The sequence below is a fragment of the Tyto alba genome, unplaced genomic scaffold, assembly GCF_018691265.1.
Source record: "Tyto alba isolate M040663 unplaced genomic scaffold, T.alba_DEE_v4.0 Super-Scaffold_18, whole genome shotgun sequence".
NCBI classification, from domain to species: domain Eukaryota; kingdom Metazoa; phylum Chordata; class Aves; order Strigiformes; family Tytonidae; genus Tyto; species Tyto alba.
The window spans coordinates 8,462,967-8,478,460 of record NW_024881280.1 but is presented as its reverse complement, the minus strand read 5'-3'; the positions used below and the strand labels follow the sequence as shown (position 1 = coordinate 8,478,460).

Below are 15,494 nucleotides of genomic sequence, written 5' to 3'. Positions count from 1 at the left end.
GCAGGATGATAGTGTTAGCTTCTGGATGGCTGCAGTGTATTTGCAAAAAAAAGGGAAGAGTTGGTCAGGGACTGTGAATATTGGTGTAGGTAAGTTAAGTAGCAGGCTAAATATTTCCAGTTAAAAATTATTAATAACTTTGTTCACATTGTGTGAGCAATCACCTTGTTTTCTTCCTGTATTTGATGGTAGCTTGACATGGAGGCCTGGCTTTGCAAGCCAAATAATCTAAATTGGTTCTCTTTTAACAATAAACTTTCCTGTTTAGCTGATAAACACTGGCGTATGTGTTAAAAGTTCATCATGTATGGTTTTATCTCTCGCTGTGCTTATTCATAGAAGAAAGTTTGTAACTGCTCATAGTTGGCTTGGCTATCACTTTGCTGAGAGATAAGAATATGTACTGTGGGAAGTTGCAGTCAAGTCCCATTTTAAATAATAAGTTTGTGGTCCAGAACCCCTTTTTGTGAGATTACTAGCTAAATCTTGTCCTCCAGATCACTATTCTGTTTCTCTCTTGCCTCACCATTGTCCTCTCCACAAAAAGTTAATATAATTATGCTGTAAATAGTATTTTGCACAATATTCAAATAATTATACAGATCATGTAATAATGCTATGTGTTTGTTTGGGTGAATGGTATACACATAACTTTTTGGCTAAATCATCTGTGTAGCTAGTTGTGTCAGGTCCTGAAACATGCAGAGATTATTTGCTAGCAAAAAAGATGTACATTCAAGTCACTGACTAAATTATTCCAGTTCTGTTGGTGGCTGTTATACTGTTATATTGCAGTGCTATAAGCAACCTTATTTTCCGCAGCAGTCTCCTTTGCTCCATAGTTCTGCAGCTTTTATTCCCCTAGCATCACCCTTGGCCTGCCACTCTGATCATACTGCTGCTTTTTCAAAATTTGTCCAACTCCTTTCTCTTTCCTGCTTCACCTAGTTGAAAATGTCTTGGGCTTCATTTCAGTATCTTTGAGTAACTGTCCCCTGTTTTTACCTGCAATCATATTACATATTTTACTTTGCATTTTCTCATGTGCCATGCCAGTCCTTTATACCCAAATACACGTTTCACTCCTGTCTTATTAGATTTTTCTCTAATCCTTCCCCCTTGCCTCTCCTTGTTTGGTAGGTTTTTTGGGTTTGTTTTTTAAAATGATTTCCCAAGCCTAGAACTTAAGGCTATGGATACTTAAACCATAAAGTTAAGTGCCCTTTTCATCTAAATGTGACATGAAAGGAAACCGTGACTGAGGTAACGATGAAACTAAAACCAAATAAGAACACAGTATCACAATCAGGGCTTGTACTTACTAATTAGCTGCATTAATTTATTGATGTTACCTTTCCTCTGTTTTCCATGACCCCTTTTTATTTCCCCCTGTATCTTGCTGCTTGTGATAGATGTCTCTGTAAGGCTCCTGAGTGTAGAAACTTGTATCTTATTTCTTCTGCATACTTTTAAGGAAAGTTGAAGGGGAAGAGGATGTGGACAGGACCTAGTGTGCCCTTGGATGTTGGTTAATGTCAGTGAGGAAGGAATATCACAGTGTACCAGAAGACCATGAGAAGAAATACATAGTCCTGCTCTATTCTAATGAGTGTCTGAATGGACACAAAAAGGAGGATACATTCTTACTGAATTCTTTAAGTCATCCAAAGTTAATCTAAAAATAAAATCAACAGATTATTACAAGGTTGTTGATTTAATTTCTGCAGACAATGTAACTATTCTTTGGAGGGGTAGTCTTAATATTGCTGGTTTTCTTTAACAACAGTTTTATGATAATACGAAAAACGTGACAGTATCAAAGGTCTGATGTGTTATAAGCAGTTACAGTCATTCACACAACTATTTTTGTAACGCTTTTTTTTTGTGAATGTCTGTTGTCATTTAGGTAGACAGTATGCAGTTTTGCTTTTTGTGATGCAGCACTTAATCACACAATACAGGTCATGTAAGAAATAGTAGTTTAGAGCCATGTCTCAACGTTGAAAATAAATGTTCAGCTACAACTAGCATTACAGTTTTGAGTTGTCTGAAATATTAATTTGATGTAAGATTTTTAACCCATCTGTTGTCTTTAGACTATGGATACATTCTAAAAGCTACAGCCAGTCAATTCAGAGTTTATCCTCCTACTTCATACCCTTTTCATATATACTTTCTTCCTCCCTTTGCCACTAATGACTGCTGCGAAGACCACAGCATCTTTACAATTCTGAGGCTTGTAGTTCTCCATTTCCTTGCATGGCCTTTTCCAGCTGTCCCATTTCAGGTGATGCCCAAGTCAAAATACTGACATATTGCTCAGCTGAAATAATGGTGCCTGTCTTTCTGTAAGATAGGCCTAGAAACATCTCAGTGATTCTAAAGAAACTCTAGGCTTTCTAGAGATGAAATAAAGTGATAAGAAAAAATAAAGATGAAAACTCAGTCTTTACACTTTCAAAATTATGAACACTACCTCATGTTGTACATACTGGTTACGTGTTTTCTGTAATGGTTGACACTGTCAAATATATTTTCTTTCTCACTTGTGCACATCCACTATGCTTCCACAAAATGTGTTTGCTTTAACATTGTGTCTGCTTTAGGTTTTGGAAAGTTCAAAAGATGTTATTTTATTCAATAATACCTCACTGCTCTTTCAAAAAGCATCTCTTAAGCTAGTACCAAATTAGCCGTAGTGAAAGAGTTTGCTTCAGATATGCTGTATTTTCTAGACCTGGTGTTCCACTTAAAACAAACAAAACCACAAACTAAAAAGGGTAGTGCTGTTTACATACCCTAAGGTTTTATCAGGCCAAGATCGCTGCATGGCTGCTGTTTCCTTATCCCCTCTTGGTTTTCAGGGAGAAGCATAGCTGATGCTGGTGTTTCTGTTGTGCCCAAGAAGGGATGCTATGTGCTTTTGTTAGACTCATTACTACAAGGTCACCTGAAAAACAAGGTGAAGTGAAGTGTAAGGATTTTTTTTCTTCCTGATTTCCTTTGAACCACCTGGTTCATTATCTGTCCAACAGTAGCTTCCAAATTTTTATATATCTTGCATTTTGTATCTGCTATTTGACTGCCTGAACTATGCCTAACTCAGGTTATCTTTGGTCTTAAAGTTCTTGTTTGACCTTGGCACTGTTAAACTTTGCTGTCTGTGATACCCTATTTGTTGAGGTAGTGTGCCTTCTGAAGCGATGGGTTAATGTGGGGTGGCCATCTTACAGCCTGAGCCTGCAGCTTAGCCCTCTGCTAGGCCGCCTCTGGGCAGCCTCGCAGGAGGAGGGTAGCTTACGCTGTGTACTTGTTCGTATGGTCTTCAGCTGCTACCCAGTAAGAAGATTAAACTCTTATGCAAATCTCTTAAAGGCAGTTTATGATGAAGGGAGGTGAAGCTCTTCAGTCATGAACTATCCCAGAAGCATCAGAGTAGTTTGGATTTAGCACACAAAGTGTTCTGCACAAGACTCAGAGGCCTGGTGAATTATTTATTTTTCATAATACCACCATTGAATTAGTCTTCCGTCACAGAGGCAGGAGGTTATTGTTTAGAGCATGCTGTGTGTAATTTTAACTCTCAGTTCTGGCAGTGTGAAAGCTTTTGCTCCGTTTGTGGGAGAAATACTGTTTGTTGTTTTCAGTCCTCCCCAAGCCCCACCTAAGGAGGGTGATGGATGAGAGACAGGGACTGCTCAACTGCTGCTGGAGTAAGTGAGAGGGTGACTTGCCAGTGACTGGAATATTGTCAGTATGGCGTTCTGTCTGCTTCCCTTTTCTTTTGTATCTCTTTACATTTGGGCAAAGGTTGGAGTACATGAAGAATTGTTTCTTATGCATACTAACTTTGGCCCCAGCACAATGTTTGTTCCATGGAATCTTTTTAATGTTGCATATATGGCCCATGTCAGCTCTTGCAAAAATTGGAATTTTGTCAGCACTCAGACATGCATTTTTACAAGGTTTTCCTGTCTTTTCTTTTTTATGAGAAGCTCTCTGTTTACATTTTGCTTTCTTAAACATGTATGGTTGCCAAACATAGGGGTTCATTAGGACTTAAGGAACTTTTTTTAAAATTGGGGAGCTCTCAAGGAACAATCTACATGTGAGCTAGAGCTATTGTTAATGGTTTGTTTCTCCTCCTTTTCTGCAGGTTCATGTGTTCTCAGTTACCTAACCAGGTATTGAAAAGCATCAGTATCATCGACAGCCCTGGCATTCTCTCTGGAGAGAAGCAGCGCATCAGCAGAGGTGAGTTACAGGGCTTGAAAATAACAGAGCTCACTATTTTTGCTATACTGGACAACTCACCATCCTTATCTGTTGAGTGCCTGTTTTAGTGGTATTGAGTGGTGGTGTCTGCCAAACTTTCTGACTACAAAACCTATTATACCCATGTTTTAAGGCTGGATGCAGGGTTTCGAATTTTTTCTCTTGAAAACTGGTTGTGTTGAGATTTCTGTCATCCTGATGCTGTGGCTGTAAGTGGCTATGGCTGCATGGTCTGACTAAGTAGTACTTTGACACTCCTGAGAAAAAGCCTTATTTCCATAATTTTAATTGCTTCCACAAAGTAATAATGAAGACTGTTATATATACTATTGAAGTTCATGAATGAAGAAATGTTTCATAATAGTTATAGCTCTTCAAGCTGGTCATGTTTAAAAATTTAGGGGCTTGGGCTATAAATAAAGGTGTTTTTATTGTAGGCACAGCTGCTAGTGTTGCTTCTTAAGGTTGCTCAGTCATGCCATAATATGATTTTCAGTCAGAAGAGTTAAGGTAGCAGGAGGAAGAGGGAATGAGAATATTTTTAATAAAACAAAAATTCTGCAAAGAACTGAACCCTGTTTTTAACATGCTGTTTAAGAATTTAAACTGTTTTTGAAACAGCATAATGTAAATAATCAGCTGCATTTAAGTGCATGTCAGATTTCTTTGGAGTTATAAATGGTAGTGGTCCAGTGCATGGCTTGTGCTGCCCTCTGTTTTCAGACTTTTGCTTAAGAAGGGGAAACTTGTGTGTTCCATGTCTGTGGGAGGGGAAATAATCAGTTCTTTAACATACCACACTTGGAATGTTTCAAGGAAATCATGGAATGAGCACAATATATGGCAGCTGTACAGCCATAGTCTTGTCTTTTACATTGCACTGATATAATATGAGACTAACTTCTTAGGACTGTAAACTAAACTATGCTTGCTTAGTAAACTGGTCTACTAGGTGTTTCTTGAGTCTTTAAGTGACAATGTGTGGGTTTTTTTCCCCTCTATTGCTCATACAGTCATGTTAAAGCATTCATCATGGGAAGAGATCTGTGTTTTCCTATATGTGAAATATTGGTGAACTAGTAGAGGTGAACAGCATGAGTGCTACATCTGTGCAAGCAAACGGTTGAATGTTGTGAAACCAGATGAGTAAAACAAATACTTCACGTTGGACTTCTTATTTATTGGCAGAAGTAACCAAGTGTATAACTAATGATCTTTGATCCTGAAAAATCTTCTCAAAAGATGTCCACAAAATGTTTAAGTCTTAGTTCACACAGAGAGTCTGATAAAGCCAAAAATGGCCTTAAATCTCCTACTTCTGCTTCTCCATTGTGGCTTCCAGCCCCCCTTTTCCTCCACCAATAAAAATTAGGCTCATCTTTCTCCCTCTCTGGGGAAAATGATGCTTGGCAGTATTCAAGTATCGTTGCTACTTTCATAACAGTATGGAAATGAACATGAAATAAGCAGAAAACTAGAGCATCATATTAATATGTCACCGATTAAGTGAGCAATTGTGTGACAAAATTCAAGACCGTTAGGGACGGTTGTGTAAGTCCTGGACTTCATGTGTAGGACAGAGCTGTGTCTCACTCCAGGTTGCTTCATTGGCAATCCTGTGCTGGTTAAAAGACCATGGCTTTTCACTGCCATCTGTAATTGCTCTTGTGACTTAAAACATACAACTGTTGTTCCCTTATTGTTCAGAAACTCTGTTTCTTAGTGACATGTGTCTTATCAGTTGTTTTTATGTCCTAGTTGGCCTGCTTTTTGATTTGGTAGATTTTCACATAAGTTAACAGTGCTCAGTGATGACTTCAAACTCCTACCTTACAGTCTTACCTTACAGGCTTTACACTGACTAGTTTGCATTTCTTTTTTTTTTTCTCTTTTTTTTCAATATGTTAAGGGTTGTATTGAATACATAATGTGACATAGTTCTTTTATCACAAACACAGTCCTGCTGTATGGTGTTTAGCTTTAACCAGTATGGTTGCACCATAAATAAGGTTTTGGGAGTCAGCGTTAGAACACTGTTCTCTCTGTGCCCCAGGCTTGTGGGGCAACTGCTACCAAAGTTTAAGATTTCATGTACTTAGGCATCAGCATACATGAAGTACCTACAAGTCACTTTATGGGCTTATTGCATGCTTTTATGATTAGACAATACTGCGCTTACCCATGTCTGAAATATTTCATAGCCAGATACATTTCCTGTATATGACTTTCGGGCTGTTTATGCAGTTCCCATACAGGTGGTTTTATGGAGTACAAAGTTGACTTGTCCTGTGGTGCTGCACGCAGCAAGGTCTGTCTGACCTGCTTCCTGAGCAGTCGGACTGACTTCAACACATTTATGGTACAAGTCTAATTTAACATGTTTTGAAGTTTGAGCTGCTTAGATTACTTTTTAAATCACTGCGTGCAAATGTAAGCAGGATTCTACAAGATGTTTTATGCTATCCCTAAATGGGTCTTTATCAGAGAAGGTTCTGTTTGTACACCTTCAGACCAACAAATGTTTTTTGCCTACAAAATGTATGGTGTTAACCCTTAAATTTACTGTCTCCTTCTCACCGAAAAAGGTTGCAGCTGGTGTGTTTCACTATGGGAACTTCCCTTTCCTTTCAATGTGAAGATGATTACAGACTTAAACATAGGGGTGCTCTCCTGTGCTTGCCTGGAAAGATCTGAATATAGAGAGTGATTCTTCAGAATTTATTTTCTGACAATTTCACAACTTTGTCAAAATTTTATAGCTCAGCAAGTTTTTTAAGCTTTTGGTTTCTTTCTGTTTTTCTCTTAAACTTTTTTCTTATGAATCTTGCTGTGATTTTTCCAAAGAATATACACAGGATGAGGTTTTTCATAATTCAGTAATGAAATATGACATTTAATAACACCTGGTAAGTATTCTGAGATGCTTTCTGTTCTGCACATTATTGGTGTCTGTTCATATCTGAGTTTTTAAATTACCTTTCTAGAAGTTTAGCTTGTTTCTAACATTGGTGAGCAGCAACTTTTCTTACTGGTGATGTTTTAATGTGTTTGATGGAAGAATAACATTAGAGGACCTCAGTGTAAAACCCTCACTACTGGATGTTGGTGTTTTTTCCATCTTCCTATGAGCAACTGCTTAACTATTTACCTATGAATGGACGTAATGCCTACATAATAATAGAATTTGACAGTATCAGTAGGAGTAAGGCAAAGCCTTCTGAGACCAAGAAAGCGATCAAATGTTAACTTTCAGTTTTAAAATGCAGGAAAACAGTAAAGGGACTCTAAAAATACAGGATATGCACTATTTCCCAGTATGTTTTATTTATAACTCTTGAAGGCATCCAGGCCATGGATGAAGGAGCTGATCGTTTTCTGAAGGGTCAAAAATGTACACAGAGTGCAACATCCAAAGCTGTCTCGACACAGCTTTCCAGCTCCTGTTGTCAGCAGGAGGATGTGCCAGAAGCTTCCAGCCTGTCAGGTCAGGGGCTGCATAAAGTGGCTGGAGGGGGAATGTGCAGACATGTGCCAGCATTGTCCCTGGTCAGACAATGCCCGTCCCTGTGCTGCTTCTGCAGCATCACTGGTGACGTTCACAAAGCCTGTGTCAGGCAGAAATGTGCGTATGGTCTGCAAGATTTGGAAGGAACAAGGAGGAGGAGGAAGGAGAAGCAACGTCTGACAGGGCGTGGGGAGGAACTGCTTTTAGAAAGGGAGGGGGAGCTTCGTTCATGATCGAGTGGCACGAAGGCAAGGGTTTCAAGAAGTGTGGCGAAAGAGCTCACAGGAAAATGGAGGATATTGATTAGCTTGCATTTTTAGAACTGGAGTTACTTAAATACAGGTAATTTTGTCAGTTCAATCTGACTTGTGAAAATGTAGTCGTGGATTAAGTCAGGTGATGTGTATATAATTGCAGCGCTGTGTCAGGCTTTGCAGTGGGACACTACATTCTCTTCAGGATCTGTCCACCAAGCAGTAAGAGAGTTAACCAGGAGTGCTGGATTGAGACAGCCTTTCATTAGCATAACTGACAACCTCCACCCCAGACAGAAAAAAATGCATCTTTCCCCATGGGAGACTGGGAAGTTTAGATGCTCACCTGTGGTAAAACATTAGAACAGCAGATTGGGTGGGGCAGGGAGAGACCATTTTGTCCACATCTAAATTGTGTGTTGTAGCCTTGGTTGTGTGGTACTCAGACAGTAATGACTGGTGAGATCACTCCAGTACTCTGCCCTGCTCTGCTCTGGTCGGTGGGTACTGTTCCTGAGCTTGGTTGCTCCTAGTTGCAGCATTCTTCTGAGAGGTGCCTCTCTTCTGCTGTCCCAGCAGCACCAGCCCCAAGGCTGGAAGAACTGGACACTGCCAGTCCGTGCTCACAGAGGATGGGTGGAGCCCATCAAGCCTCCCTAATTGCTTTCTGAATTGTAAAAGCTTTGGGAGATGACATTAGGGTAAATTGGATATTTACCATGGGCCCACAAGTTTGTTTTAATCTTTATTAGTAACTGGCACAGAAAACTGACTCACGCTCATCCTGCATGGTTGCACAGCTGCATCCTTGAGTGTGGCTCAAGGGGCATGGGGCTGGTACTTTGCCCTGTGCTATGAGAGCTCGTGATCATTCCTCTCATCAGTGTTTCAAGGGCTGCTAAACCATGTGTAGCTTCTCTCCAGCTGTTCATCTCTTCTGCATTGTTTCATTTTGTTCTCCTCTGTGTGGTCTCTGCTCAGCCCCTAACTGATGTCTGACAGCTAATGCCTCTGTTGGAGGCACCGGCTTGCTCCTTCCCTGCAGCCTGAGACGAGCTCAAGAGCTCTGCAGTGCTGCTGCTTTCCTCCGTCCTATAGCTGCATACAGGGCTGACCTGTGACTTTCTAACATGCATTTGCAAGTACATGATGTACCTGGTGAGACACAGAGCCTCAGGCTGGATATAATTGCTCACATCAGTCACTGAGAACAAACCTGTGAAGAAATTGCAACAGTAGAGCAGCAAGAGGCTAAGAAGTATCAACAACAAATTTTTTTTTGGTCAAGGTTTCCAAACTGATCAGTGTTGACCTAGTACTGCTCAGGTTTGAATGCCCTAATCCACACACGTGTACCGTATGTGACAGGATCCTAAGTATGTTGCGTCTCAGTGCTGAAATATTTAACTATATATCACTTCTCTGTACTTCAGATACACTCTAATGTGTAACCACTGACTCTGTATATAGAATAGGTTCAATTCCAGTGACTTTAAAATGACTAGACTTTTGCAGATTTTTTTGAGGTCTTTTTCTTACCTGTTTTCAATAAGTGGACTTTTCTTTCTCAAAGCAAATGCTTCGTTAATATTTAATTCATATTTGAAATAAATTTATTGCTAGTTAACATACACTTGGTGACTGTACAATTGTTTTTACAGTTCAAAATCCATCAAATGTGTGGTGGGAATTTATGTATTTATTTAACAAGCCTTATAAGTCACCTTCTCACACATCTGTTTGTGGAAAACTTCATAGAATTTAACATGCTTCATTTTGCATTTTTATGTATTTCATTTCAAGCATCTTTCCTTCTGCATAAGGGAAATCAGAACAGTTTATTGCATAGCTCAGATTGGTGCACTATTGCAACTATGTTGTGATATGCAAGTGACATAGAAGATCTCTATTCTCCCTTTCTTTCTTGCTAAATTTTTGTAAAGATAAATTTTTCATACTGGGTTTGATTAGATTGTTAGTGTAAAGGGAAAAGCGCTTCCAGCTGCGTTTCATGCAGATTTCCTTCTTGCTGCACCTTTCATTTTGCATTCGGCCCTCCAGGAACTGGTCACAGGAGAGAAGGTATGACAGTACCAGAGCAGCATTATCTGGAAAAGGGCTGGATTTTACATTCCTCACAAAGTAATCCTTTTAATGGGAAAGATTATGATGGCTTTTTTTTTTTTTTTTTGTATAGCCACTTAATGAGTGTGACCTGCATCCTTTTGGGTCCTAATAACACCTTCTTAACATAGCCCTCTCCTTTCAGTTTGATGTGTCTGTGCTTGATTTTTAGTGAGGTTTTATGATTTTTGGGGGGGACAAGAGTGGTAGAGCAGAAGACAGATAACTGGGGACATTTTCTGGATTTCATGTCATTTAAACAAAATATTTAAGACTGAATTCTTTCCTGTGTTGCTAAACACACACAAGTATGCTCCATGACAAGTCTGGAGTTCACATTTTTTTCCTATTTCATGTATGTTGGCCCTAGTCAGGTTCTGCTCGAAAGCAAAAAAAGCTGATTTGATTTTCTGGGTTCCCTGTTAAAAGACCAACAACTTGAAGGTATAATGACTTGACTGAACCAGCATTGTTTTAAGAAAAGCTAAGCAACTTAACAATGTTCCCATACCCTTTATTTACACTGTTTAAAAGATGCTAAGGAGAATGAGGAGTGGTGAAGAGTCTTTTGCTTGTATCTGGACCAGATGTATGAAGTGTTTGGATAGTTGGTTCTTGTATGAATAGTCTAAGTGGGTTTTCTTTGCTGTGGGACTGGAGGCTTAAAGGCTCATCTTGCACAGCTAAGAAATGACCAAAGACACCCTGGAGGGATCACTGGTGGTAACTGAGCTTTCTTTGCTGCTGGAATTTAAATATATGCTGCTGGGAGCAAAACTGTTGATTCTGCTTGGGTTACTTTACACCATTCCTTGCATTTTGGCTGCTCCCTTTTTACCTCTGATTTGTTTCTGAGAGGAAGAGGAGGGGTGGGATGTCAGCTGCCAGCTCATACCTTGCTGTTCCTTACTCAAACAAGATGAGTCACATCCACGCCAAGCCCAGTGCCACATCACTAGTAGTGACTCTGCAGATTAAATGTGTCACTCCTGAGTAATGAGTTCTTGATACTACGGTGTGGATTAGGTATCAGCTGCACTCATAAAAGCATTCAGACAGGTGCTATGAATAGACTTTCCTCTAGAATACCAAAAAGTTGGCTTCAGATGATCAGAAAGGTCACTGCTCGTGTTCTGTAACCTGTCACACCCCCAAAGCCATCAGCAAGACATGTTACTTGTAAATGGTATCTCTCAGTCTTCAGTGGCAGAAATAACAGCAAGTGCTGCAATGAAAGGAGAGGTGAATTTGGAAATGGTTTTTAAATTCATATATTTTTGGTTGCTGACTTGAGCTGCAGTGCTGCACCTGCAGTTTTCCTTGTTAGCACAGATAGGCAGTGCTGTCGAAGTGGCCAGTGTTACCAGTGATGGAGAGCCTGTGGTAAGAGCCTCACAGACCTCCTTAGTTTGAGTGCTCTGCTGGAGCCAGAACTCCTGGGAAGAGGCAAATGTGGGTGTGAAATGGTAACTCACAGCAGCACAAAAGACATGAGAGGGATAGCAAGGTTGAGGGAATGGTAGTGCTAAAAAAAAAAGGCAGTAATAGTGAGACCGGCCTAAGGAAATGTAGAATACAGTTGTCCTGACCTCATTGTCCACAGACACTCTCCTCCAGGTGCTCCATCTCTTCTTTTCCCCCAGATAGATGCTATAATCTTCTTGTTCTCTATCCCCAGCCCTACCTTCTCTGAGACTCACTTCTCTGAATGGTAGGGCTGTAATAGTGTATTTATTCTTCCTTCAGGTTACGACTTCTGCCAAGTCCTCCAGTGGTTTGCTGAGAGGGTCGACCGCATCATCCTCCTTTTTGATGCCCATAAGCTGGATATTTCTGATGAGTTTTCAGAGGCTATTAAGTCATTCCGGGGCCAGGATGACAAGATTCGAGTGGTGCTTAATAAGGCTGACCAAGTGGACACACAGCAGCTGATGAGGGTCTACGGTGCACTCATGTGGTCCCTGGGAAAGGTGATCAACACTCCAGAGGTGCTGCGGGTCTACATTGGCTCCTTCTGGGCCCACCCGCTCCGAAACACAGAGAATCGAAAACTCTTTGAGGCTGAGGCACAGGATCTTTTCAAGGATATCCAAAGTCTCCCGCAGAAGGCTGCTGTGCGGAAACTCAATGATCTCATTAAGAGGGCAAGGCTTGCAAAGGTAAGAAAAGATAAAAAACCTAAATTAATTGAATGAGCAGTCTCTTGTGTCTCTTTCAGTATGCCCTTTCTCACCCTTCCCATTCTTTCTCTATACTTATAAACTGCGTGGTTTTCAACAAATGGATTGAATTGTCATTTTTTTAAGGTAGAGGTAGCCACTCAGGATATAGAAGCAAGTAGGAGGAAATTGAGATTAGTACTGGGATGCCTCCCTAACTTCAGCGAGGGGATTTGATGCTTTTTAGACCATTAAAGCTATTGTTGATTTGATAGGGGAGTGATTTTTTTTTTTTTTGTTGTTTTTTTACACTGCGCGGTGAGGTAATATTAATGTTACTTTTTGAAGATGAAACACTTTTTTCAACAATATCTGGTATGTGGAGAACACTAAAAAAAGGGTAGGGGGAGTAGAGGAGCAAAAAGCCACAACCAAATACATTCACATGCAACCTTCCATATGCTTTTTTGCATGTTAATGCCTTAATACATGCTGTCAATCAGTTGCTGTGGAAAAACATTTTGACTAAATGCGTTTATGTTATACTCTGGAATACAAGACTGCATAAAAGCCTCACTTTTGCTGAAGCACAGATACTGATGAATTGGAGAGGTGTTTGTGTCATTAAATTGAAACGCTTGAGCTTCTCACATTACATCATTTTCATTCAGAGTCACAGAGACACTTGGGTGATACAGACTTTGTGTTCTCATATACAGAAAAACCTACTTCTGTTTTCCAGGAACATGAGTTATGTGCCCCAGTGTAGACAGTCACTATCACCATTCCCCTTGGTTTTGGGTCTGGAAGGACTATATGATATGCATTGTGTGCAACTTACAGTCACTAACTGGTGTGCATGGGCAGGATGTGTGTGACAGTGCTGTGATGGTCTACAGCTGACTGTTGAAAACCTGTTTAATTTTTTTGATAGGTCTCTAGTTATCTTTGAGTGGATGTCACTTTAAAACTTTGTGAATTATCACCAAGTTTTAATTACCTATTTGTAAAACCTTCTAGTAATATTTTACACTAATCTTCAGACTCCCTGCTTAGCAACGCTAGCTTAATCTGTCCTGTCTTCTCACAGCCTGGATAGTATAAGGTTTTGTTGCAGTCTGAAATACTTCTTTGCCCGTTTCTCTGATTCTGCAGTTTCTTTTATTGTAGCACTGCAGCTGCTGTTAGAATAATAGTTAAAAGCACTGCCAAGCGTCTTGTTTTGAAAAGCTCAAGAATAAAATGAAAATTGGTGATTCAAGGATTACAATTTGTCATTTGGAGAATTGGAAAAGGAAATCTAGTCTCAGAAGTACTTGGTGAGAAAGCTGGTGTTACCAGACAGAAATTCTAATTTCCTATGCAGTTATCCGACAGAATGTGAGTTGAGTTAATGCACTTGTCTTGGAACACATTTTCATGTGGACTTCTAAGTAAAAATGAAGAGGACTTGCACTTAAATTGATGTAAGAATAGTAATGTGGGGGTGTATACCACTTTCTATGTTGGCTTAATTAACTCTCTGGATATAACGATACACTTAAAGTTTGGGGGTTTTTGTGGCCTGAGCTTCAGGGCACCCCGTAGCAGTTGTTTCTTTGAAAACCTCATTTAAATTCACGTTCCTGATGATGATGTGTTAAAAGTTGCTATAATCTCAATCAGTGTTGTGGATGTTGTTGACAGCTTTTTGCTTTCATTTGTTACAATCGTTTAGGAAGTGGAAAAGTTAGATGGATTGTCTCTAGGTGTTTCTATGTAATGTAAAATGGATAAAGGTGAATACAAAATACAGTGCTCATGGGACGTGTTAATTAGGTAGCTATGGAAGGGGAATAAACCTTATCTTCAGGAAAGAAGCAATGTAATATTTCCAGTGTCATCCTCCTGTCTTCCAAAGGACTTAAGATACAAACACTCAAAAATAATTATTTACAGATTTGCATGGTAATTTTTTTGGTCCTATTTCTGTGCCACTCTGTTCTTAATATCTTCTAAAACATGTGCAGTAACTAAAAACAAAAGCAAACTGTCAACTTGCTGCCAAATTTGGGCATTAGGCTTTTTTCTTTTTTTAAGTCCTGTGACTCACTATCCAATTTTGAAGATGAGAACTGTTCTTATCTTCAAGAAACACATGTGCATACTGGCAGACCTTAGACCACTTAGCATACATGTGTGAAACTGTTAGTGCTTGTGAACTATAAACATACTTTTCTGGTTTTGCTAGAAGTATTATTTTAAACATCCTTAAAATTACTTACAACTATTTCTAAATTCTCTTAAGTGAAGTGAAATATCCTTGTTGAATCAGTGCTGTCATTCTGGAGAAATACTCATATCTACCTTATTAGAAAATGTCATGGTTTTATGTAGAAACAGTACTTCTTTAGACTGTTTATTTTTTTTCTCCTTAGTAGGAATTCAAATGTATCTGCAATTAAAATGCATGCATACTTATTAGATATGAGGAAGTGATGTTTGTGAAAGTTGTGATCTGAAGATGTGCAAATAACAACTGGTGACACCATTTTCCTTTAGAAACTAAGAGATATTTTTCCAGTAAGCCTCCTAAATAAGTAAGGAACGGGAGAGCACTTCCCCTGTACTGGTTGTGTAAGGTTTGTACAGAGTACTGTAAAGACATATTCTGTCATGCTTTGGAAAGTATTAAGTATTATACTTACACCACATCCATGTATTCACTTTTTTTGTACTGATGCATTTTTGTGATAGTCTCTCTTCCCCCCAGTCTTCAAAAATTCTGCTTTTTACTGCTCAACAGTTTGGCAGACATTTGTATTTATAATGATTTTTTTTTCTCTGTGTGAGAAAATTTGAAGTACCTTCTGCTTTGGGAACAGCTGCATCCATTTTTAATGAAGGGCTTGAGTTCTGTAAAGATTTATCCTGTTGTGGAGATCATTTGACTTCAGCGGTCAGAGTCTGAGTTTAGGAAAGCAGTTTGATTATGTCAAGCTGTGATAGATGTGCGTTGCTTCTAAAAGGCTGCCCTTGTGCTTCCCTCTTGTGTGCAGAACAAGTATCCGTGTCCACACAGTGAACTGGGTAAGTGAACTGACCTCGGTTAAGAAGTGCAACCACAGTTTCTGTCCTGGTCCAGGTCACTTGCAGTGTGGCCAAGCAGATCGCTTTGGTCGTGAAAGGTGGTGGGAG

At 39.6% G+C, this 15,494-nt stretch overlaps 1 protein-coding gene across 1 annotated transcript in view; it reads left to right on the top strand.

Moving 5' to 3' along the window:
* Window positions 1–15,494, top strand: part of EHD4 (EH domain containing 4) — a 32,872-nt gene that overhangs the window by 8,790 nt on the left and 8,588 nt on the right. The window contains exons 3-4 of the mRNA XM_042790997.1: window positions 4,157–4,254; window positions 11,905–12,317. Of these exons, the coding sequence (XP_042646931.1) occupies window positions 4,157–4,254; window positions 11,905–12,317 (511 nt within the window). The remainder of the gene's footprint in view (window positions 1–4,156; window positions 4,255–11,904; window positions 12,318–15,494) is intronic.